At 46.3% G+C, this 23,104-nt stretch overlaps 1 protein-coding gene across 1 annotated transcript in view; it reads left to right on the forward strand.

Moving 5' to 3' along the window:
- NALF1 (NALCN channel auxiliary factor 1) overlaps positions 1 to 23,104 on the forward strand; it is a gene marked incomplete at both ends in the record, with an annotated part of 485,935 nt that overhangs the window by 445,664 nt on the left and 17,167 nt on the right. Inside the window, one exon of the mRNA XM_080929087.1 lies at positions 14,910 to 15,081. Coding sequence (XP_080785213.1) covers positions 14,910 to 15,081 — 172 coding nt within the window. The remainder of the gene's footprint in view (positions 1 to 14,909; positions 15,082 to 23,104) is intronic.

Consider the following 23,104-nt stretch of genomic DNA (forward strand, 5'->3'; position numbering starts at 1 on the left):
TTTGTATGGTACTCTAAATTAGGAATGCTTGGCTTGGTGCTGGATTTTAAAATGTCTGTCTCCCGAATTTCCTTTGTCCTTAAGAATTATGCATTCTTAAATGTCGATTTTTGTTTTGTAAGACAAAGAATTTTAGAGAAGAAAATAACCTGTGGATGTGGGTTTTTCACTGACTAGAAAATATGATAGAAACAGTTTCTAAACTTGTCTGGTTGCATAATACTATTTCAATAGTAGCATATTTTTTTTAATATGAAGAGATAAAATCATTGCCAGTTTCATTATTGGGTAACTAAAGTACGGAGTACGGAGCCCTCTGCCTGTTGACTAGCCCCCTCCCCTTTGTTCCATGGCCTTGGTAGTGAACGAAGCTGTACCGACACCTGATTCATTTAACTTGCTATCGATCCTGCCTCTTCTTCCTGCCTAAGACCTGCTTATGTAAGAGGCACAGCCAGACAGAAATAAGCCTTTGGAACTCTGTAAGCAAACCGCTTACATATATTTTTGTCCTCCTTGCTCCCCCAACTCTTAGCAGTATTGATCTGTGAGGGTGTCCCCACCTCAGAGTTCTATTTCAGTAACCGAACAGTATTTGACTCAAGATTTTGTGGAGATTAAAAGATTGGGAACTCATGGATGGTAATGCCTACCTTCTTACCAAAGGAGTTAGTTTATGGCATCCCCTAGAGAGAAGCCACAAATCCCTCTTCTTCTGACTTAGTCTCCTTACTATATCCCAGCGACAGAAGGGTCTGGACCATGCGGTGCAGTTCTGGTGGGGCTTGATTTTTGGGGGTCATGTTCTACCTTCCTCTGTTTCTGGGTTCCCAGATTCTTGGTCTATGCTGTCTTCATGATAGAGAAATTATGGTCCAGGAAACAGCTACTGCTTTTACGTTGGTGGTTGTTCAAAACTCAGAATAAAAGTAAGTCCCTGTCAACTTAACACTTTTAGTTATTTTGTGCCAGTTCCTGAGTGCATGGAACAAAAAAAAAAATAAAGTTTCCCTTTGACGTTACCAGAGAGGGGCAGAGGGGACGTGGGGACAGCCTGTGTGCTTTAGCCTTGCTCTCAGATCCTTGGCCCCAGTACTTAGGGATCTGATGGAAGGGTTTGTGGGGGACAAGGCTGTTCTGGATGAACTAGCCTAGAAGATTAAAACCAGCCAAAATCTATTCATCCGATTACATTTCATTTCTGCTCTCCAGGTTTGAAATCTCTACGACTTCCTGTGTTCTCCAAGCTGGGCTCTGAAGAGAGGGCTCTCCACTCCCAGACACAGGCTTTCCATTACCGGGCAGACTCACTGATTAGCTCCATATGCCCCTGGCTTGGAGCTGCCTGGCCTGAAAGCCCTAAGGCAATGCCAGGACCCACGGCGGGGCGGTGAGCCATGCCCTCCATTACCTTGGCTTTGCTTCTGATTGCTTACGTCAGGGTGACCACAGAGGAGGAAGCTGCTGATTGCTTACGTCAGGGTGACCTCAGAGGAGGAAGCTGCTGTGCTTTGCAGGGCTGACACACAGGTCATGTCTCCACTCTCTCCAGACGTTCCTTCGTAAGAGTTTAAATTTAGACTTGAGCAGGGTCTGTTTGCTGTGAGAGGCCTAGCTCTCCTCGTGGTTAGAACACATTTCTTTGACACCCAGCCACCTTGACATGTAGTAGAAAATGAAAAGATACAAGCACTTAGAGATCTCAGGGGGCTTTCATGAGATAAAACATGGAAGCCCGCCGTGGTGGGGATGGCTTCTCAGTCACCTCTAAGGGGGGGATCAGATGACCTGAAGGCCATCTGGGCCTTTCATATATCACCTTCAGACCTCGTGCTTTCTGGTTCTTAGTTTCAAACACATCAATCACCTCTGGTACACAAGCTCCCAGAAAGATGTTAAGGCTCCATCTCAAACACAGAAATCATCTTTCCCTTGTATTACAGTAGAGAGCCATCAGTGAACACCAGGCTTGGGCTTAGAGACAAGAAGAAGGTGAATAAAGAACCTGGGCACGACTTCTTTTGGTGACATTTCCTGAGGAGTTGTATTTTTCCTAGTCTGATAATAATGCAGCTTCATGTTGGTCACTTACAGCACAGGGGCCCTAGTTGGGTGACAGGGGGCAGGGGAATAACCACAATTTACAGGAACCATTAACAGTTCCTGGAGGCTCTATCTGTTATCCGTTTCCCACATCACTTTTTAATGGCAACATGAAAAGAAAACGGAGCTGCCCGGGAGTATGCAAAGCCTGGAGAACAGTAGCGAGCTTTTTATTGAAAGATACATTGTGTCTTGTCGAGCAGACAGCGTTAGGTCCAGTTCTCCTTTCCATTCTCCTATTAGTGCAAACAGAAAGAATTTCATTATAGGCCTTATAGTGTCGATTTTCCTTGTCAAAATCAATGCTCTTTAAGCTTCACTGGGAGGCCGTGGACCTGGCGCTCCTTCCAGTCTCTGTGAGAACGTGCAGGGAGATTTATTTCTCTGCTGTCTCTCTGTCTCTTTTTCTCTGTCTATCTGTCTGTCTGTCTGTCTGTCTGTCTGTCTGTCCACCTAACCATCCATCTCTTTCCCATCCTTCTCTGTCTCTCTCTTCTGCATGTTCCCAATACTCTTGGTCATATCTTTGTATTCCTCCCAGTCCTTACTAGGCAAGCAATAAATATTTATTATCTTGAATTTTGTAATTTTGCTCCATAATTCCTCTGCATTGTACACCTTGAAAGTCAGAAAAGGATGAGCACATATGTGGGGAAATATGTCAGTATGAACAGTACATTTCCCCACACAAAAGACACGCACATTTTCCATCCTGTTCTCAGAGATAAAACGGTGACCTTACCTGATCCTGTGCACATAGAATCGCTTTGGGGCTGTGAGGAGGTGCAGAAATGAGGGGAGAGAAGGCTCTCCATGTTTTCTAAGGAGATTACTGTTTTTTAAATTTTCATTTAAAATGAGACTTGCTTGAATTTATTATATTGAATCATATGGTCTTACTAGTTTTTAGGCAAAAGAGTTGACTATCAGGAGTGCTGTTTGAATCCTCCTAACGAGATTAATATGCTCATAATAACACCTTAACTCCAAAGTGTCCATCTGTGACCTGAGAAGGCAGTGCTCCCTGAGAGGTGATCATAGCACTAGGCAGCAGACAGCACATTGTTTCTCCACAATGCAGTCGTCTCTCTTCTCAAGGGCAAACAGATGAAAAAGGCCTGCTTGCCTGTTTGCTAAGCCTTCCATTCAGGTACAAGGAGTTCCTTTACCCTTCATCCTTGCAGGCACTGAAAGCTTCCTTTAGAATCCAGGCAAAACCAAAAAGCAACAGCTTTGCAGAGATAGCAAAGACGAGACAGGTGAACCCAAAAACCCCTACCTCACAGATGTGCTGCTTTCTTGTACCCAGAGAGGCCTTAATTGATGTTAATGGAGGAACCTCCTTCAGAACCCAATTAAGCACTTAGCCAGCTTCTTAATGACCCCTGCTCTGAGCCCGGTGTGGAGAGGGGAATTGATTTAACACCAGGGGTGAGACTGTGGTTGTTCCTGGACCTGGCCTGCAGTTTTCTTTCAGTAAACAAGCCTTTCTCCACATCCCTCATCCACTCAGCGTCGGCATCGCCTGTGGACACCACGCTGGCGCTCTTGAACTCTGCTATGAAAAGGTTAGCAGCTGAGCCAAAGGCGTCCCCCATGCACAATAACAGTCTTATAAAGCACTTTAAAGTATACATGGATTTTGAGTACCTAATTATACTGCAGGTGTTGCGCGTCCCCCAGTGTGAGGAAGGTCTAGAACACTGTCTTTTATCACAGGCCCAGATAATGAAAGCTCCTCCGCGCTCCTCCGTGCTCCCGAGACCATGCTCTCCCCAGAGCACTTCTCCTCAGCAGCATGGGCCCCCCATCGACATGATTGGTGTTGATTTTTACATCAGCATACAAGGTATTCCCTCATTTGCCTCATTTGAATGTTTTAAAATGAGACCAAAAATAAACAGGCTCAGTTAGGCCTGTCATAATTTCAAAATTCTTGGTTGAATCTAAAGCACAGCTTGTATTTTATCTGAGCCCTTTCTGGTTCAGATAAGATTCTACTGGAAGTCCAAGGCAAAACAATGATGAGAAATTCTACAAAACAATCCAGAAATACCACTTCTAGAAAGACGGTTGTTTGAGCCGTAGCTAATCAGTTTTCAGGGGTGACCTTGATATCTGAAATGGGGTAAGGCGGTTCTGGCACGCAGGCAGTAGCCGGGGTAACCAACCTAGAGCAACCACCCCCCTCACTTTGCTTACATGGGGTTGATGCTGATCCAAATAAACAGCCCAAATGACTGAAGGAATACTCTGGGCATCCTAGGGAGGATGCCACAAGGGAGCACACTTCTGTACATGGGCCGTCTAGCAGGGAGAGCGATTATACGTGGAGCTTCCCAGCCTCCGACTGCTGAGAAACAGGATTCCCTTTCCTTCTCCTCCTCTCTCCTCCTTCCCTGCTTCCCCACGATAGGCTTTCTACCCTTTGATACCCAGAGCAGATGCAAGAGTTCCGAAGCTGCCCTGTCACTGAGCCAGAGGAAGTCACGTGGGAATGGCTGGAGCCTGTTTCCTTTTACTGTGTTTTTAGTTTGTTTTCCAAATAGGTTGTGTTGCATGTAGTTGTCAATACCCCTCCTTGAGACTAACCTTCACTGATGCTGTTTCTCTAAGTTTACTTATATTGATATGATCATATCATATCATATTCAGCGCTAATCAACAGTGTGCAGGCGAGCCTGGCTTATGTTCGTTACAGGCATGCTCTCAGTAAGCACTGCTGAGACATCTGAGTTAGTCTGGGGACTGACTGGATGTCCTATGAAGTGACACATTCACTGAGAGAAGAGCCTGCACTTTGACATACTGGGCTTTGCAGACTCCTACCATCAGCGAAACCTTGTTAAACTTGACTGGACCTCATTTTAGCAGACAGGTTACTCTGTTCACACAAAAATGTCCTGAGTTCGGTGTTGTCAAATGAATCTCAGAAATCATACGCACTCTCTGGCAACATACATGGGAGTCAGTGCTGGGACTTCCTTATTGGTGGGATTCTCATCAGCATGCGTTCCTTTCCATTTCGTCCTCAGTCCTGTGGTGTGGAAAGTAACATGCACTGGGGAAACGCTGACTGCTTTTGAAAGGGTTTGCTTTATTGTGTGTCGAGACAAGAAAGCCACCAGCCTGGAGTTGTGGACACGATGTACCAGAAAAACACGTGGCTAAAATTATAACTTGATGAAATTTTCAAGATTATGCGATCAGATGACCTGAATTCAAAGGCGGTCATTCCTTTGTTGCTTTACAATCAAATCCACAAGCATAGTTTCTGCGAGCCTGCTCCTGAGGGCCTCATGCAGGCGCTGTGCCTTAAACACTGAAGTTTGTGCCACTTAAACCCATTCATGGCTGCATGCAGATCGGCACGTGAAGACACAGTAGAAGTATTTTATTTAAAGAATAGTGGGTTGTGAGCATGGCTTTGCATTTCCATTATTAGAGGGTAGCTGCGACCTTGGAAACACAGGTATCGGTGGTGCAGTGAGGCACGGTCACCGAACCACAGGACTTTAGGATATCAGCACTGCTTACATAACCAAGATGATCCCACTACATGAAAAAGCAATACTGAGAAAAATCCTCCATATAGACCTCAATCCATGAAATGTCCAGTATTTGTGCTGTGTGCATGGAGGGAAGGAGACAGGGGTCTGAGCCCCAAGCAGAGCAGAAATAGAAGCAGGGACCACACGGAGCCTCAAAGAACTTCCTGTGCTCGCCAGTGTGACCCAGTCCATCCAGTTCGTCCGTTTTGCCACAATAAATCAGAAACAACATACCACAAGAATCCCACATGAGATTCATGCTGTCGGGTAGGCATAGAAAGGCACCGTTTATAATTACAGCGTCTTTAGGCCACATGTCTGGCCCAAGGAATTGAATTCTGGCTTCTCAGCTTTGTATGGTCTCCTGAGACTTTTCCTTTAAACACCCTAATAGGTAGATACTGAGCAATTGTTTTACTTACACGGGGAAATGCAAACGATTTTTTTTCTTGATTCATGCTGATTTTAAATAATGTCGAGGTTCTCAGAAGTCATGGGAATAAAACCAAACTGCATTTGTACCTGCACAATTCCTCTCCCTTATAATTCCATTACACGCTCTCTCCCTCCGGGTCTGCCGCAGCTCCCTTCCTGTGAAATCTACGGCCTGCTGTTCTGTTGCTCAGGCAGGTCGTGAGTGGAAACTCTAAGCACTCACTAAGGCAGATTGTTTGACTGACTGCTCAGTGATTCAAGAGAACATTTTGGGGAAGGGGGGTGGGGGTGTCATAGTTCACCCCTCAACAGAGAATCGGAACCTCTCATACATGTGCCAGATAGTGTTTTGTGTGTTTGTTGTTTCAGTTCCTGTGAGGAAAACAAGCATAAGGTGCTTTGTAATAAGACAATGGAAATACAATCTGGCCAAATGTGGAGAGGGAAGGGGGGGTAAGGAAGGGGGAGGAGGGGGGAGGAGGGGAGGGGAGGAGAGGAGTGGAGGGGGGATGGAGGAGAGGGGAGGAGGGGAGTAGAGGGGGGATGGAGGAGAGGGGAGGAGGGGAGTGGAGGGAGGATGGAGAAGAGGAGAGGAGGGAGTGGAGGGAGGATGGAGAAGAGGAGAGGAGGGAGTGGAGGGAGGATGGAGAAGAGGGGAGGAGGGAGTGGAGGGAGGATGGAGAAGAGGGGAGGAGGGAGTGGAGGGAGGATGGAGAAGAGGAGAGGAGGGAGTGGAGGGGGGATGAAGGAGAGGGGAGGGGTGGAGGAAAGGGGGTGGAGGGAAAGGGAGAGGATAAGAGACATCAGTATCTGGGATACGACCAGAATTCAGGGAAAAGGTAGAGTGTGTTCACAGCATCCCTAGCAATGACAAGACTAAGTAATGAGCTCACTTGTTAATTTAGAGTGTAGAGGGGGTATTTTAAAGTCTATTCCAAACCTCGGAGTGGTGACCATCACCCGTAATTTCAGTACTTAGGAGGCTGAGCAGGGAGGGTTGAAAGTTCAAGGCTAGCATGGTTAGTAAAGGGGACCCTATCTTAAAAATAAGTGGATAAAAACAATGCGTATTTCAGTCTTCTTCTTTGTTGCCTCCCCATAATTTGATCAATAATTAAGTTTTTATGTTGCCTGAATCTGCTTATTTCAAAATGAAATATTTATTTGCTTTATTTTGTTCTCTTCTCTCCTTCCTTCCTTCCTTCCTTCCTTCCTTCCTCCCCACCCCTTTTATTTCTTTCTTAAAGAAACATGAGAGTTGACTCCTTGTGGATGTTTCTTTTTTCACATGGGAAAACGCTTTACTGGCTAGCCTTGTCTCTATTTTCAGCCCAGCCATTAATTTTGGAACAGTTCTTAAGTTGTCAGCTCTGAACCATAGATCCTGACTTTGCTTAAGTATTGATATTATCTGTAACTGAATACAATTTATTAATGTGGTTATTTCAAGAACCCTGACAGCCAAATAAAAACCATACAGTGCAGAGGTAAATTGCTGGTTTTAAAGTTTACCACACTGTGTGCACACAGGCTTTCCCGGTTTTGGGTCAGCTGAAACCATTTGGGCTACAGACACATGTCTGACAGACAAAACTGCGAGTTCTTCATCTGTGTGGTAACCTATTTTACCGAGACTATGAATATTCATTTTCAAAGCAGATGATTCCTAGAGTTAAATGTCCAGATTTCCCGATGTAAATTGTACAAGCTGTGGAAGTCCTTTCTAGCTTTAGCGGAGGCATGGCCCTGTGTCTTACGCACTTTCTGTGCAGATTTACTCTGAGGATGGAACTGGATAGAGCCTCACCCTTCTGAACATGCTCTGAAGAGGCTGAGGTCTGGAGCTCTGAGCTGCAGGTTGTTGGTAACACTGTTACTAATTATCCTGGATCCCATCAGTTGGAATCTTCAGGGGTGATACTGGTCCTTCAGCAACATTTTGTGTTGTTTTTGGGTTTAAACCATAATCTGATGGGTGCCTAGTTCTGGCTAAGACAGAAGAAAGAGGCAGGAGGATTCATTTTCTGCAAGCCTGCCTGCCTTCCATGGCTGGTTCTCAGTGTGCTTATAGTCAGGGTCAAAGGCCAGATGGCGTCTATTTTTAAGTTATCTTGAAAATACCATCCTATCTTTTCTCTGCCATGCGCACTTGGAAAACAAGAAATTCCTGTATCTTTTTTATTTCCTGGGGATGCCATTGAAATGAGGATTGAAAAATGAAAAATAACCAGTAGGGACCCATCTTCAGACATATTTTAGAGAGAATTCAAAAGTCATACCTTTCAACTAAATCATCCATCTTGATTTTATAAATTAATTCTATTTCCATTTTACCTAAAACACCCATTAGATCTCCCCTCCCCCCATTTCCTCAGAAGTTACAGAGTTAAAGATGCTGAAACATACATTTCCTGAATTCCGCCATTTATAAAGAAATGCAGTAATATAGTCTCCTTCCTACTGTTCCCAAAAGTTAGTGAGGCAGTTAAGACACACTGGGTGAGTTATTACCTGTATTTTATTGCAAACAATCCAAAGGTATATTGAATGGTTGAGTATTCAGGATTTAGATGGTTCTAGAATTGCTGAGTCATACCTGTGGGAACAGGACCGTGGTGTGAACAGCTGTCACCACTGAGAAATCACCTCATACGTCACACAGAATGTGCTGCTCACCATCCTGTCTTGAACAGCAGGGCAGCAGAGGACACGGAGCCCATTAGATTCTTGGTTAAAATAGGGACAAGTCTAAGACTGGCCAAGAAGACTGGTCTCCCTGCACTGAACAGGAAGGAAAGCTTAGCCTGTGTATACTGTACCTGTTGGTACTCATCTCCATTGGGCATGCATGTTTCCAACCATTCATTTATTCATTCATTCATTCATTCCTCACTCACTCACTCGTGCATGCTGAACACTGGCTGAACCTCATCCCATGTCTCTCTGTAACATCATCAGTGACCCAAGTCAGATCATAGACAAAATTCTTCAAAAGCAACTTACATCATTTTTGAAAGTTCTGTCTTAAATGTTTATGCAATAGAATCTGACAGTGCACATGGTTTATCTCCTAACTTAAGAAGTGGAAACCCCAGCTCAAGTGCTGGGCTTCTCAGAAGTCTGTGTGCACACCTGGATGGCACATATAAGTCAGCATTACACCATCTTGGGAAGCTCTTGGAGTCTCTCATGCTCTATGATGAATACACTCACAGGTCTTATGTATATTTTCCTAATTTTTATTTCTGTAAGGACAATATTCTAAACATTATAAGGGTATAGAATGCACACATACTAAAAATGCTTAGCAAATTCTGTTTTAAATCTATGCAAATGACCCTACAACTATGTAATTTAATAACTGAATAATATGCATGAGGAAAAGGCACAGAGAGTGGGTGAGGGAGAGAAAGCACATGTGCAGCAGGAAATCAGAGCCAGAGAAATACACTTCTTAATTGGAGGTACATTTCTGGCTTCTTCCTGATCATCCACTACATTATTCATGTCAGCAATTCATAGGGTTGGAAGCTTGTGTCGATAAACTCATGAAGTCTGTGAGCCTCGCCAACATTAGGTCTTGCAGAAGGATGCTACCGAGCTATGGAAGACGTGCAGAAGGTGTTTCCATAACCGAAGTTCAGCCGTAGCAGGGCTTCATCAGCTCCACCTTTTCTTTTGTTCAGTAACAAGGTCTCCCACCAGTTAAGTAAGGACTTTGCCAGGGCACCATATCCCTGGTGCATTTTTGCTTTTCTTCCTTTGTTTGATTTTTGAGATAGAGTCATACTAAGTGGCCCAGGTTGGCCTTGAGCTGACTACATAGCACAGGCCGGTCTGAACTTGTGATTCCAATCCCCTGCCTCAGCTTCTGGAATACCAAAGCCTACACCATGAGTCCCAGTTTGGAAGAAGAGCTTCCTGCCACTTCCAAACCCCTGCTGTAGAGTAACAGGAGCTAATGCTGACTTTCACTTGACAGTGGGGTAGATTGTGAGAGATGAGCTTTGATAGGTAGTGTGGGGGCTTGGAGTAAAACAGCCAAAAAGTCCTCCTAATTGTTGTTTGTGCTATGGGGTCCTGTCCAAACTGCAGGACTGCTCTGAGCTTGGTTTGGAATGATGGTATATGGCTGTGGTGCACAGGGACAGCCCTCGGCAGTAGCTGATAACAGTTATTTCACGGTCCCCCACACTCCGATCTTCTCCTCTTTCTTCCCTGTCACTCTCATCTCTGCTCAGAGCCCTTTGCCCAAGCCACGCCTACCACAGAACACCCCTCTCCTCTCTGTGAGCCCAAAGGGCTCTGAGCGTGACCCTGACTCCGTGCTTCCCTCAGAGCCTGGCTGATGGAGTGAACAGTGAAATCAGGCAACCCTTCCGGATTCCGCTAACCGCAGCATGGAGGAAGAGCTCGCTCTGACAGGGCTCACCCGCCGGGTATGGGGGTATGGGAGCGGAAGAGACAGCAGCAGCAAAGCCAGTGCCAGGAGACACGCTTGTGAGAGATGTGCCTTGTACAGTGCTCGAGTGTAGGAGTGGCTGATGGGTTGTAAATCCTCGGAAAGGAGCAGAGCAGTTCCTATCTCGGATTCTAGAGAACCTAGGGTACTAAAGAGGGGCAGGACAAAGGCTTTACGTATGAGGTGAAGGGAGGGTCAAGGTAAGAGCGGAAGTAAATATGTGGACTCCATTATTGTGAGACCAGTTGAATCATAAGGGTAGATGGTTGAGCTGTATGCATGCTGACTTTAGGGGACCAGAAAGAGGCACCAATAGACATGTCAACAAGGACAGGCAAGTAGGGAATGAGCAGAAAGCTACAGGTCAAGAAGGCTGGAGAGAACAAGTCCCAGCGCCAAGCTGCCGTCATTTCAGGAAGTTATTTACCTGCCCTTTGAGCCTGGCCGGTGAGGGGTCAAATAAGAAACCTGACTTCTGTGGTCAGATGTGACAGCAGAAGGGTCAAACAGCCTAGAGACCAGACCGCTGGAGGGGCCTGCTGGAGCCAGTCATAGGGGAGGAAGAGTGAGGGAAGACAACAGGAGCTAGACAGACAGACAGACATGGGGCAGAATGACAGTCTCTCCATAAGTAAGAGTGTTAAGAAACATAGCTTTCTGTAAAAATTACATTTCTCTTGAATGGGCCTAGAGACTGATAAAGTTGTTCTGGGCCTCTTTGTACCCTAAGGCCATGCGTCACTCTGAGGCCCACACCTTTGCTACACAAGCCGGTCAGGTGACTTGTTTTATGTCTGCCCTGAAGTCTCATGTTGGCAACCCCAATATTGTCACACTCAGAGTAGCAGCCTGGCATAGGGTGGCCTTGTAACTCCCAGAGTAATTCTGCCCCGTATGACCACGGGAGCCATCTTGGCATAGGAACTGCATCAAATGGGACTGGGTAGGCTTAGAAATGAGGGACATCCTCAGACACCATGGGATGCTCTGAAAGACGAGGAATAGAGGAGCCACAGATTTGGCTCAGCAACAGCAGACAGAGGACATTTGATTTTAGTTCAGGAAACAGCCAGCCACACACTGTTTGGAGCACATGTGTATGAGTGAACACATGCACATCTGTGTATGTTTGGGTATGTGTGCGCACATTTATGTGTGTACGCACGTGTGTATGTGCATTTGTGTGTGTTCTACCCCAATGAACTCTGCATAAATGAGCAAGCACAGGAGACTCTATACCCCCTCCTTCAGACTCAGCTCAGCCATAAAAACTGTCATTTTTCTTGGCCTCCTGCTCAGAGTGGCCCCTCCATCTAATTCCTTGGTGCCTACAGAGCTCCTCACATAGATCAAAATGGCCAAATGAAGACACACAAACTCCAGCTTTGACTTTTGAACCCCCACCCACTTAAAACTGTACAATATGTACTCAGCAGGAAAAGGCAGCAGCTACAGGCGCTTGGCCTTGCAGACCAGCACTTAAAAATGCCTGTTTTCTCCACAGTGCAGACTTAGCATAAATGTGGACTTAGTGAGACTGAGCAGCACCATGGGAGAGAGCTGAGGAACTAAGTCCTTACGAGGGTGAGAGGCCAGGGAAGACATCTTGATCTGAAGAGAATCAATGTTTAAATTTATCTCCGTGTGTTGTTTGTGTGTGTGTGTGTGTGTGTGTGTGTGTGTCTGTGTCTGTGCTGTGTGTCTTTGTGTGTGTCTGTGTGTGTGTGTGTCTCTGTGTGTGTGTGTGTCTGTTTCTGTGTATGTGTGTCTGTGTGTATGTGTGTGTGTGTGTCTGTCTGTCTGTGTGTATGTGTGTGTATGTGTGTCTGTGTGTGTGTCTGTGTCTGTGTATGTGTGTCTGCGTGTGTGTCTGTGTCTGTGTATGTGTGTCTGTGTGTATGTGTGTGTGTGTCTGTGTGTGTGTCTGTGTGTATGTGTGTGTATGTGTGTCTGCGTGTGTGTGTTTGTGTCTCTATGTGTGTGTCTATGTGTGTGTGTCTGTGGGTCTGTGTATATGTCTGTGTGTTTGTGTCTGTGTGTGTGTGTCTTTGTGTGTTACACATAGAGGCCAGAGGTATCTCCTGGTGTCTAACACAACTGAATAGCATCTTCCTTCTGAGAGGAAGTCTCCCGCTGAACCTGGGGCTTGCTGATAGGCTAGGCTGTCTGGCTAGCCTGCTCCCAGGGAGCTTCCAATCTATGCCCCCCTTGTGCTGGGATTGATTACAAGCCTGTGCTGCTCCCCTGGAGTTTATGGGGTGTTGGATTCCCCACTCAGGAATTTAGCTTCACAGCGATCACTTGGCTGTCAGAACCTTCTTCCCAGATGCCACCCATTTTCTTAAATATCTGAGCCCTTTAAAAAAAAGCACATTTATTTACTCAGTGCATGTACGTCTGTGTGTGAGTCTGTGTCCACGTGTGCATGTGTATTCACAGATACTCCCCAGGGTGTGTGCCACACCTTCATGTGGGCATCAGAGGACAAGTTGCATGAGTTGGTCTCTTACCTTGTGGGCATCGTCTAGGGTTCATGGCCTCTTCCCCTACCGCTAACGGGCTAGGTTTATGGTGCCGGTTCCCTCCTAATGCATGAGCCTTAAGCACGGTGAACTGGTTATTCCGAGGTGGGGATGTCCGGTATCCTGCCATTCTGTCCCCCCACAACAAATGGGGAATAAGTAAGTTAAGCATCACGTGGGCACGCAGCCCCAGCCGCTCCCCATGAGAGCAGACGGCTGGCACCCAGCTCTCATCTCCTGTCCTTGATGGCCTAACCTCAGGTTGAATCCATTCTTCCTAGAACAATATTCGGATTTTTGCTAGCATGTGTTTTGGGTTTTGTTTGTTTTTGTTCTGTTGGACTTTTCAAGTCACCTTTCTGGAAATTACAAAATTGCCTTTTCTCGTAGGCAAACCTTTTCCGGTTAGTGCTGGAATGTTCTAGCAAATTTCCTCGGTGCCTGTGTTGCTTCTTATCACAAACATGTCAGCACGGGAAAAAGATAATCCCGTCATCATATAAAAACCATTGCTTCTCTGTTTTACATTCATCTTCTGCCATCTTTAGAGACTGTTTCTTCAAAGAATAAAACTTAAAATTTTATGAAACTAACAAGAAATTGTGAGATAATCCCAGAACAACCAGCTCATAATAAAGGGACATTGACCAGATACCAGATTCAAGTTGTTTACAGTTGTCTGGAAACGCTGTTATGGGCCGTATGTTTTTGAAAGCATAATCACTAAAAACAAAAGTTGGGAAATCTACACGTTTGGGCTTTAAATTCTGAAATTTTTCATTTATTTACATACTTGCTATTCTTGAGAAATCTGTGATCAATTGCTGTATTTTCTAAACAGATACTGAGAATCAGGGCTGAAAAAAAGTTGTAACTTGATTAGGAAAATACATAAATTTGTTAAATGCTTTTCAGTTTCATTCAGTTTTATGTTATATTCATGTACATTTAAGGTTGTAGTGGATGAAGCATTAATTATTATTATTTTATTAATTACTATTATTTACCCCTAAAAACAAGCAGAATCCACGGTTGCTAAAGACCTGGAAAGAAAGTTTTGCTGGTCTGTGTTGCATTATGTAAGTCCAGACTTAGTTTACTTTACATTGGGGGAAGAGGTGAATTTGCAATGCTTACTTCTTCCATAATCGCACAAAGAGATCAGTGAAAGTAAAGTTCATAAATCCTTAGCAAAGGTAGATTGCGCAGGGTCAGAGGTCAACTGCTGTACTCTGGTGGAGGACCGTCTTTCTCCTAATCAAATGGAGCAGATTACATCTGATCTGTGCTATTTCAGCTTTCGGTGAGGTTTTCAGCGCAGTCCCCGTGAGTCACAGATGCGAACACCCATTTCTTGTTGCTGTGTGATGTGGGGAAAGTGAGGGGAACCAGCCCACAGGCTGTTGCACTCTTGCTGAAGTCCTTGCGAAGCGCTTCGCGCGCCATCTAGTGGCCAATTGGGGTATGAGAGGTGGGAAAGCTAGGGAAGCAACTGAATCCCTCTGCCCACTGCAGTGAGTTACATTATCAGCCAGGGTTATGTATTTTATATATCATTGGATCCTGAAAACCTTAGAATCTGCTCAAATCCACTGTTTTACAAGAGTGCTTTAAATTAAATACCTTTTCCATCCTCCACAGGCTTGTGTTCAATATTCTCACGGCTGGGACGCATTAGCGGTATTCTTAACGTGCAGCGCAGTAAACAGCACTTCCCCAGAGCTGTCTGAGACCCACGTAAAACCGAAGCATGCGCTCCCGGCCCAGCCTTATCCTCACAAGAGACGCGTGTAGCATTCCCTACACAGCTCTGATTCTTCTCTCTTTGCTTTTCAGATTGTCTACAAAGCCTGGCTCTGTTCCCAGTACTTTGAAGTCACACAGTTTAACTGCAGAAAGACGATCCCTTGCAAGCAATATTGTTTGGAGGTGCAGACGAGGTGTCCGTTCATATTGCCCGACAACGACGAAGTCATTTACGGAGGCCTCTCCAGCTTCATCTGCACAGGTACAGGCTGGGTGGGGGCCTCCTTTGATCTCCATCAATACGTTGCTTCCTTCTGCTCCCATAACCTTGAGACAACGCAAAGGCGTTTTTACGTGGCCTCTCTTCCTGAGCCCTGAAAAGCCTCCAGAACAGATTAAAGCAAGGGCCGATGTCTCTACCACACGGCCATGGTGCACCCGAGGCTCTGTGAATATGTCATGAGGATAGTTGCAGGGGAAAGTGAATGTTGTCATTTTACCTTAATCAGTATTGAGGACCAAACGAAATGTTGGCCTGGGTCACAAATGTGCACCTTGGTGCATAAGAGGCCAGGGCAGGTGATTTCTATATTTTTGATAACAATATGTCCTTTTGTGGCAAAGAACTGAGACAGGCAGGGTATTAGCACCAGCCCTGGTGCCCAGAAACAGATGAGCGCTATGTAGTTCAGGCAGAAGGAGAATGCAGGGTCAGAGCTCCGGACAGTCTCATCCTGACAGGTCGGCGGCGGGAGAGGGCCTTTCCCGAGCACTCTGCTGATGTGAGCTCTTGGGAATTCACTTCTCCCCTCTTCTAGGAGGAAGGAAGACCCAGTTTTAAAAGCAAAGTACTTAATTCATAGCACTTTTGAGTTTTAAGCATAAAAATAAATCTGGGAAAACAAGAAAATTCTCTCTGTATATTGGGCTTTTGTAAGATTCACTAAACTCTGGCAAGAGCAGAGACAGCCATGTGAGTGTGTCTGCTGCAGGTCCTGAATTCCAGAGCTCAGTGTCTGCCCGGATGGTGGAAAGACAGAACTCGGCTCTGTTGTCCATGTTTTTCTGACTGCCACATGCAGGCTGTGGTACATGCGCACACACATACAAAATAAACTTAAGATAAACACATATAATAAAAACGTACGTGTCTGGAGAGATGGCACAGAGGTTAGGACCTGCTCAGCAGGTCCCACCAAGAGCCACAAAGACAGAAGCCCTAAGGAAGTCTGCAGTTCCTGACCTTTGCCAGCTCTTGGCTTCTGTTAGTGTTTGCAGAAACTCTTCTCTCTAGATGCCTTCAAGTCTGCTGGGACCCAAAGGGCCGGCACAGGTGCCTTCTGCACCAAAAGGCTCATGGGAAGTATGCATTTTCAGCTGTTTGGGGCTTTATAAAAATCTGCGCGTCTGTAACTGTAGTGACATTTTTAAGAGAAGCTGATAAAAAGAAATCTGTCACTGGCCCAGAAGACAGTTCCTTGAGGACTTGAGCGTCACCTGGTGCTGCGCACTCAGAGCCTGTCTTCGGATTGCGTTCCACCAGCTTCCTGACCTTATATCACTAAAGTCAGGACTCTAAAGTTGGATCATCAGGTTTGCCACACAGAAATGTTGTGAATTCACACAGCAGGGAGAACCATGGCTTTGTTCTGCAGTGAGACAAGGCTTTGGGGGAGACTCTGTGTCTAGGCTGCCATCTCTACCTGAGGCTGCAGAGTTTACTGAGTTGCTGGCAGGAGCGAGGCTAAAGCGGTTTGCACTCCCCCTTGCTTTCGGGCATTGTGAATGAGAGTCTCAGGCACCCCCAAAACCAGACCGTATCTCAGGGAAAGCAAGAGACCCAGGCCTCTGCAGCAGCTCACTGAGCCCACTGGACTTTCTTCAGGAGCAGCGGCCTGCTGAAGCCTAGCACTCTCTTCCCAAGACTGCTCAGATGCTTTCTGAACCTCATGCTGACAAATATATAGAGCCACATGCCACCTCAGAGTGGATGTGAGCCAGCCAGATTCCTCTCTATGCAGTGAAGGAAAGGTCTTACAAACTCAGAACAGGTGAATCTACCATCCGAGCCTGTCAGAACTGTTCCTTTATTCCCAGTTTTTAAAAACAAAAACAGTAAATACTGTTGTTTCAACTCCACAGACCGAAAACCGTGGTCACTTATCATTAAGAATTAAAAGAATCTAAGTTCTGCTCACAGGAGGATGCTCAAACCTCGCACCATTATAGGACAAAGAATCTGAAACTGGACAGGCCGCAGACCCTGAGGAGAACCCACCTTCCATCACTCTGATGAATGGACGTTGTGTTAGACAGATTCCTGCTGGTTAATCATTACACCCAGTTAGTGTGGCCTCAACCCTCCCGGGAGCTTGTTTGCAGTAGACGGAAGTTAACACAGAGATCCACAATCAGCCAAGGCACAGAGAACAGGAGACTGGGGAATACTCAACCATAAACACACACACACACAGAGAGAGAGAGAGAGAGAGAGAGAGAGAGAGAGAGAGAGAGAGAGAGAGAGAGAGGGAGGGAGGGAGAGCACTCCGGAATCATCACAGAAGAGGCAGGAAGATTATAAAAGCCAGAGTCGGTAGATGACTAAGGAGGAAGAGTGTTTGGGGGAGTGACTAACAGCTTCTGTCACATAGTGCACAGGGACATGCAGAGAGAAGGTGGGCACAAAGCCCCACCCCTGGCTGCGGAACCATTGGCGGTTGTAGCTGCCGGGTGACAGCGTTCGGTTGCTTTAGTGTGTGTCTCCTGGGTGGAGAATCATAATGCAGTGGAAGGGCATGCTATATGGGCAACAGAAATTGGGCTTGATTGGTTCATTTAATAAAGGAAGGGAAGCTGGATGGTCAGGATATGGAAGTAAAAGAAAGGAGACAGAGAGACAGAGAGAGTGACAGAGAGAGAGACAGAGAGAGTGACAGAGAGAGAGAAACAGAGACAGAGACAGAGTGACAGAGAGGCAGAGAGACAGAGACAGAGAGACAGACAGAGAGAGACAGAGACAGAGAGAGACAGAGAGACACAGAGAGAGACACAGAGACAGAGTGACAGAGAGAGACAGAGAGAGTGACAGAGAGAGTGACAGAGAAACAGAGAGAGACAGAGAGACAGAGACAGAGAGACAGAGAGAGAGAGGGAGAGGGAGAGAGAGAGGAGTGCTGGCATTTCTTCAAGTTCAGCAGCACTGACGTGAGTGGTTTTCTCTGCTTTCTGCAATAGCAGTCTCTCTGAGCCTCTACAGCCCTGAGAACTGCTGGTATCCACTGGGCTCTGACTCCACGTGCCCCTTGCTGGACGCTATTGAAGGACCTCTTCTGCCCAGGACTGTTACTGAGAGGCAGCTGGCTGGCGACCCAGACTGAGAAGGAACCCTTCGGTTCCCTTAGACATTGGCGGAAGCTTCTTAACTACAAACACGGTGCAGTTCAGACCTGTGGCTAGTAAAATGAAACTTTCTCAAAACAACCACTAAGGTATTTAGAATGAAACTCAACATTTCAGCACACGTCTGCTTTTGTGTTTTATTTTGAGGTGGGGTCTCATATAGCTCCGGCCAGCTTTGCATTCCTTCTACAGATGAGGGGGATCCTGAACTCCCGTCCCTCTGTCTCCTACATGCTGGGTTACAGGCATTCAACACTCCGCCTAATTTTCACAGCACTGTGTAGGCCGCCTGAGCCCCGCCCTCACCTCTGCTCCATCATTCTCTGAGGTGCTTACAGAACTTAGCCATGCCCTGAACTTTAGCCCTCAAATGTAATGTTTGGATCATCAACAGAATAATCTGACCCTCTCTAAGCCAGAGATGGGAAGAAAAAAAAAAAAAAAAAAAAAAACCCAAAACCAAAAAGAGCCGAGAAAGCCTGCCCATTGTGGTAAAGTGTCCGATTCAGGGGTGCTACACACATGCCCCCGTGTTCCGACCATGTGTCTGTCTACATGACACAAGGGCTTCTGCTTGTGTTTAATTTTCTTGGGGAGAAAGGGGGACGATGAACTGAGATGCCTTATAATTGAGCAAAACTGGGGTGACCGGAGGAGCATTTGAGGGGGATTAAGAAGTTCCGGTGTTAGCAGGGAAGACTGTTATTCGATGCTGGGGTGGTCGAATTGTGAATTCTGCTGTGGACCCCATCACACACTGCCCTGTTGGGGTCTGCGGAGCACCAGTCTCGCCACCCAGCCTCCACAGCAGTAATTACAGTGTTTCCTTCTCTGCCCCGCCCCCTCACCGGGGTCCAGGGCTCCTAGAGCAATCCTTGATTGCTTACAGGCGCTAGAGAGCTGAGATTAAGGAGACAGCCGCAGTAGAGTACCACAGCTGTGGGTGCTATGGTAACAAACAGGGGAAATTACCCTTTGATTGATGGATAAAGTAGGCCTGATGTCATTTGCTGCTCCAAAATCGCAAGAACAAAAGTAGAAGTTGGTCCTTTGGGGGTTACTGACAACGAAGATAAAACATATTTTGAGAATTCCATGTAAATTCTGCATCCCATTCTTTTAGCTGTGACAAGGATAGGGTTATGTTTCTGCCTCTAGGGAAAACACTGTAGGCTGCCTTTGTTCCGCCCTTGCGGGCTGGGTTAGGTAAGGTGGTGGATGGTGCCGCCTCGCGGCAGGTACGTGCTACTGCAGGACATCTGAATGGCGCATGGGAAAAGCCAATAATCAAGCGCACACACACAGACAGACATGTGTTATTAATGTGTTATTAATATAGTAGAAAATATGTGCTCTACAGATTTCAGTGTCAGTGTCTCAGCCATTTTCTACTTCCACGTTTAAAGTGGATGCATGTATGTTTAAGTATTTTTCCAACCCTAATTCTGGAGAAAAGAATCCAAGTTATTTATAGCAGACCAAAAACTCAGTAAGATTATGAAGTCAAAAGACAAACTTGAAGAGGCAAGATATTTCCAGAATAAAATGAAAAAACAAAAACAAAACAACAGGTCACAAATTGAATGTGGAGAACTCGGGTCCACTGCATGCTGGGCCAGCTCCTTTCTGTAGAACCCGGATTTACAGGTGTCCGATGGTTCCAGTTCAGACCCTTTCTACTGATGACTGCTTTGGTCTTCTACTTTCAAACATCTGTATTTGGCAAAGAATCACAATATGGGGAACAAGACTTAGGATGTCTAAATTCTTCCAATATGTATGGTTTTGGAAATGAGTGTCTACTGCAAGACTCCCTTCTTTGTATAGTTAGTGAATGTTGCTGAACCCATGGGATGAATACTCAGAAGATTTCTCCCTCAGACAGACAGACACACACACACAGTCCAGTCTGATGGCTGCAGACAGACAACCCCCATCCAGTCTGATGGCTGAGGATAGACACACACACACACCCTCAGTCCAGTCTGATGGCTGCAGACAGACACACATCCCCAGTCCAGTCTGATGGCTGCAGACAGACCCCCCCCATCCAGTCTGATGGCTGCAGACAGACAACCCCCCATCCAGTCTGATGGCTGCAGACAGACAACCCCCATCCAGTCTGATGGCTGAGGACAGACACACACACCCCTCAGTCCAGTCTGATGGCTGCAGACAGACACACACCCGGTCCAATCTGATGATGGCTGCACTGCAGTGGGGGCTGGGGATTTTCCCTCTTGTCTGTTGAAGAGCAGAGAGGTACACCCCGTGTGGTGACAGAGAGCCCGAGAGAGCTGGTAGGCACACTCACGTAGCTCCAGGTTTGTAGGTGGCGGTCTGCTACCCTCCACAAGCCCGCTACTCCACACAGCTTTGGGGGAATTCTGACACGCCTCCGGTGAGCCTTCTGCTTTGGCTCCGACAGCTTGCATGATCTAAGCGGAGGCATTAACTTAAATGGCATAGACTGGGAGACTTGCAGAACTGGAGCCTGGAACACTGGCAGGAACTGGGATTGAGCTAGGCTGGGATTCTGTAAACCCCACCCCCTCAGTTACCTGGCAACTGACGTGTATGCCCCACCCCTCAGTTACCTGGCACTATAAAAGGGGCTGCTTGCCCCCTCCTCTCTCTCTCTTACTCTCTTGTTCTCTGGGCCTCTTGGTCTCTTCCTCCGCTCCCTTGCCCCTCCTTTCTCCACCCCCCACGTGCTCGTGGCCAGCCTTTACTTCTCTTCTCTCTCTGCCTCTATTACCCTCTTAACTCCCCCCCAACTCCCCATGACCTGAATAAACTCTATTCTGTACTATACAGTCATGTAGCTGGTCCCTCAGGGGGAAGGGATTCCCAACATGGGTCCCCCAGAGGCATCTCCCTTGCCCCCATGTCTCGCTGCACCTCCATGGGCCGTGTCCCCCGACTCTCTTCATCCTTTTTCTAACGTTGATGCCGAAACCCGGGACATCATCTTTTCTTTCTTTATATACACATCATTGGTGCCCTGTGTGAGGAGATTAGATTTCCTCAGGACTGGACATATCTCTCTTCTTTCAAGCTGTTCCCAAGAGGAGTCCAGGCTGAATCACTGGGACCTAAAGGTCACGACTACAGGTCAGTGGGGCTCTGTGCGCAGAACAGTGGTTGGTGCCTTTGAGGAGGTTTTACTGAGGCACTAAGTCTCAGCTGCCCTTGAACCTTGCGAAGAACTGACTTCTCTGTATCTGGCAGCCTGTGCACCCCTGTGGGAATTCGAGGAGACCTAGCTTTGTCGGGCTAGTCTGCTGGGTATGAGGGTTTCAGATTAGGGAAGATGGTGCAGCCAGGTTTAACAGGCTTCACTCAGCCCACCTGCTTGTCTCACTTGGGCGGGAGATGTCTTTGTGAAGAGCTGATTCCCAGTCTATAGCTGCCTCAGACTGAACTTGCTTGACCACAGCTGTCATTACGCACAAGTCATCAGAACAAGTCTGAACCACCTGGTCCATTTAGTCTCCATCTTCTTAAACCACGGGATATATGGCTGAATGCGGCACCATGAAAAGCCAGCAGAAGTAAACAGTATCTGAACACAGTCACCCCAGAACAATTCAAAAGCAAATGTGAAAGGAATCCCAGCTGTTTCTCTCTCGGGGACCACCTGTCTTGTGTTGTGACTCCAAGGAACACACAGCAGCACACAGTAGGACTACACTCTCCATTGCACACCATCAACAAAACATGCTGAAACCGAGGCTCACATGGAAGACTGCCGTATGTTAAGAATTTCAGTGTTTTTATTGCAGGAAGTTTTCTGTTCTTATGGGGCATGATGACAGCTTGGTGACAGAAAAAGACTTTAAATGTGTTCCCTTATCACTTTCCAATATGTCAATATCTAATTGTGTATTTTAGGGTGGTCTTGTGTTGAAACACTTGACTGTAGAAATTGCTTCTTGAGGTGCCAAATTCAGAAAAATTACCAGAAGAATTATGGTGTCAGATGAGGGAGAAATTTTCATGGGTTTCTGAACTGGGTCTTAAACACAGCTCTGTCACTTTGAACTATAGTTTTTTGCAAAGTGACATTTTCAGCATTGTGACTGTAGAATCGAAATATTGATCAGCTCTGGGAAATGTTGGTGACGTTGCACCCTCCAGTATGAAATATTCACCGAAGATTCAATTCTCTAAGCAAAAGTATGTAAGCACACCCACACCTCCAGTGCGCCCGCTGGCGTCTTCTCCTATGAATGGCAAAATTCAGTGTTTACGAAAGAAGAACCTTATGACAAATTCCTTTATGACTTATTATCGATCAGTAAATAATTGATTTGTAAAAAATGTGTAAAATAAAGTGGGTCACAAATGGGAAGTGTTTAAGAATCTTTGTCTGGTCTGGTATTGCCTTTCTAACTGCTACTGAAAAAGTAAGAGTAAGTCAAAACATTACAGCCACTGGTCCAGTGTTGTATCATTAGTGGGCTACACTGTATCATTCATTAGTGGGCTACACTGCCTGTCAGCTCACACCTCAGAGCTGCGGCTATTGTTTGGTAAAACGGAGTCCTTCCGTGTGCGCCTGTGGCTCTCAAGTCTTCCCTGCAGGTTGGCAATATTCACAAACACTCCCTGGCTCCTCACACCACATATCACATCAACATAGACTATTTTAATACATAAAATTTCTTTATTATTTAAGAATCTTACATCATGAATCCAGACCATACTCACTTCACAATCCTCCCAGGCCAGTCCCCCCACTTGTGAACAAACCTTCTTTCAAAGGGGCGGGGGAAGAAAGACAAATCCAGTTTGTGGTGTCATATGCTCACGGGAGCATGGTCAAACTTTCAGTGACCAGCCCCTGATAGAAAACTGAGCCCTTCCCCACCTACACCCCTGCC

The sequence above is a fragment of the Micromys minutus genome (assembly GCF_963924665.1).
Source record: "Micromys minutus genome assembly, chromosome: 14".
In the NCBI taxonomy this organism is placed as follows: domain Eukaryota; kingdom Metazoa; phylum Chordata; class Mammalia; order Rodentia; family Muridae; genus Micromys; species Micromys minutus.